The sequence below is a fragment of the Geospiza fortis genome, unplaced genomic scaffold (assembly GCF_000277835.1).
Source record: "Geospiza fortis unplaced genomic scaffold, GeoFor_1.0 scaffold450, whole genome shotgun sequence".
Lineage (NCBI taxonomy): Eukaryota > Metazoa > Chordata > Aves > Passeriformes > Thraupidae > Geospiza > Geospiza fortis.
The window spans coordinates 1,168,182-1,170,210 of NW_005054416.1; the positions used below are offsets into that span (position 1 = coordinate 1,168,182).

The following is a 2,029-nucleotide window of genomic DNA, read 5'->3' on the forward strand; positions in this document are numbered from 1 at the left end:
CCTCAATGGTCAGGTTCACCCGGTCCACACGCTCCTGCCCCACGCTCCCTGTCTCCCGCGCGAACTCACGAAACTTCTCTCGCAGGAGCTGCGTGGAGGGAAGAGAAGAGTCAAATCACCCCGTCAAGCCACCCGCCAGTACTGCCATATCCATGGCATCATTCTCACCATGACGTGGTCCAGGTCCTGCCCCATCTCCGGGGAGGAAGCAACCACATCGCGCTCAGCAATCCACTGCTCCAGCTCTTCCACCTCCCGCTTCAGCTGGAAGAGGTGGGACATGTTCTCCAGGCGCCGGCGGCGCTCCTCGGCCGCCTCCTTCAGCCCCGCGTAGTGCTTGTCCACCTGGCCCTGCAGCCGGATGATCTGCTCCCTGCGTGGCCCCGGCACACAGACACCCAGTTCTCACCCAAGAAAAAATGTCCCCGACCCACCCGTGTTGACATCCGGGGGGGTTGGGGGTGAAGGACCCGCTTTGTGCTCCCCATATCCCTCTCCCACCACCTCCCTGCTCACCTGGAGCAGCTGACACTGCCAGAGCTCCAGCCAAACCCCCCCACCCACATGGTGCTGAGGGCACAGGATTGCCCCAAAGGACAGGGGACACGTGGCGTAGCACCTACCCCTCGGGGTGGCCGGCAGAGAGCAGCTGCTGCGCCCTCCCCGCCAGCTCCTTGATGGTTTGTCCGTAGTCCTCGATGGAGCGCAGCTGCCGGACATGTCTCTTCAGCATCATCAAGCAGCTCTCCTCATCCTATGGCACAGAAAACATCGGTGCCATCAGCACCTGGCATGTTTGGGGGACAGGGACTAGGGTCTAGACTCAGTGCCTGCCCTACGGGAATGCCCTGGCTCCGTCTGATGCCACAGGGAGCAATGGTGAGCTCAGAGGGGCATGGCATGTTATGGGATGGATGCTGTGTAATGGCATGGGAACGACATATAAGAGCAGGGCCCACCACAGTGTGTCACATGTGGATGATGTTCAACAGAACAGTGTGGCACCACCTGGGTCAACACTGGATATCCCAGCAAGGCACGGCTCAGTGCAGCACAGACCCCCCAAACATGGAGCACCACATGGAATCACTCCTCACCTTTGGTTTCTCCTCGGGTCCCATGAAGAGCTCCTGCTCGCTGACCCAGGCCTCGGCCTCATCAGCGTCCAGGTAGTACTGCTGGGCCTCTTCAGCCTCCCGCAGGCGCCGGTGCCGGGCAGCCGCCTCCTCCTGCAGCGTCTCCCACAGTGCCCGCAGCTCCTGCGCCTGTGCCGCCAGCTCTGGGCCTGGCTCCTCACCGCTCCCCACTGCCTCTCCCCGGCTCAGCACCTCGCCCAGGCGGGGGGCATGGCCCGCCAGCTCCTTCTGCAGTGTCTGCCAGCAGGACGGAAGTCACAGTGAGAGTCACCCATGGGATGGATCCTGAGGGACCACCCGGGAAGGTGGCTGTTGCTGCAGAGCCCAGGCTCACCTCATTCCTCTTGGTCAGGCGCTGCACACTCGCGAGGTCGGTGCCGTGGTCCGTTGATCTCACCAGGGAAAGCCGCTCCTGCACCCACACCTGTGGGAAGGAGCACCCACTGAGCCCCCTGCAGCACCCATGGATACCCCCCGCCCAGCAGCTCAAGGACTCGCTGCCGGAGCATCTGCTCCTGCCTGGTGGTATCTGGCACATCCCCTGTACCAGGGGTGCCCTGCCACCCCAGTTCCTCCAGCTCCTTCATCCATGTTCTCACTTGCTCTTCCAGTCTCTGGTGGGGCAAATCTACGTGAGTTAGGGATCTGAGCCAAGACGGAGAACCCCAGTCCCATTTGGGAACAAACTCCATCGCCTTGGACCTCCCGCCCCTTCCCAAAGGACCGTGTGAGGTGCCAGTACCCACCGTCAACCTCTTCAGCAGCAGGTTGGTGGCGGTGAGGTCCTTGACCTTCTCAGCATGGCGCAGCTCCTCCTGCGCCCGCCCCAGCCAGCTCTCCAGCTCCCCATAGCTCCGGGCGTACAGCGCCGCGCGCTCGGCCTCGAACAGCTG

General features: G+C 62.8%; 1 protein-coding gene across 1 annotated transcript in view; it reads right to left on the reverse strand.

Annotated features, from left to right (window-relative positions):
- LOC102043027 (spectrin beta chain, erythrocytic-like) overlaps window positions 1-2,029 on the reverse strand; it is a 16,968-nt gene that overhangs the window by 8,396 nt on the left and 6,543 nt on the right. Inside the window, 6 exon segments of the mRNA XM_031061495.1 lie at window positions 169-373; window positions 624-754; window positions 1,098-1,373; window positions 1,471-1,615; window positions 1,617-1,750; window positions 1,883-2,029. The exon segment at window positions 1,883-2,029 is cut by the window's right edge and continues 150 nt beyond it. Coding sequence (XP_030917355.1) covers window positions 169-373; window positions 624-754; window positions 1,098-1,373; window positions 1,471-1,615; window positions 1,617-1,750; window positions 1,883-2,029 — 1,038 coding nt within the window.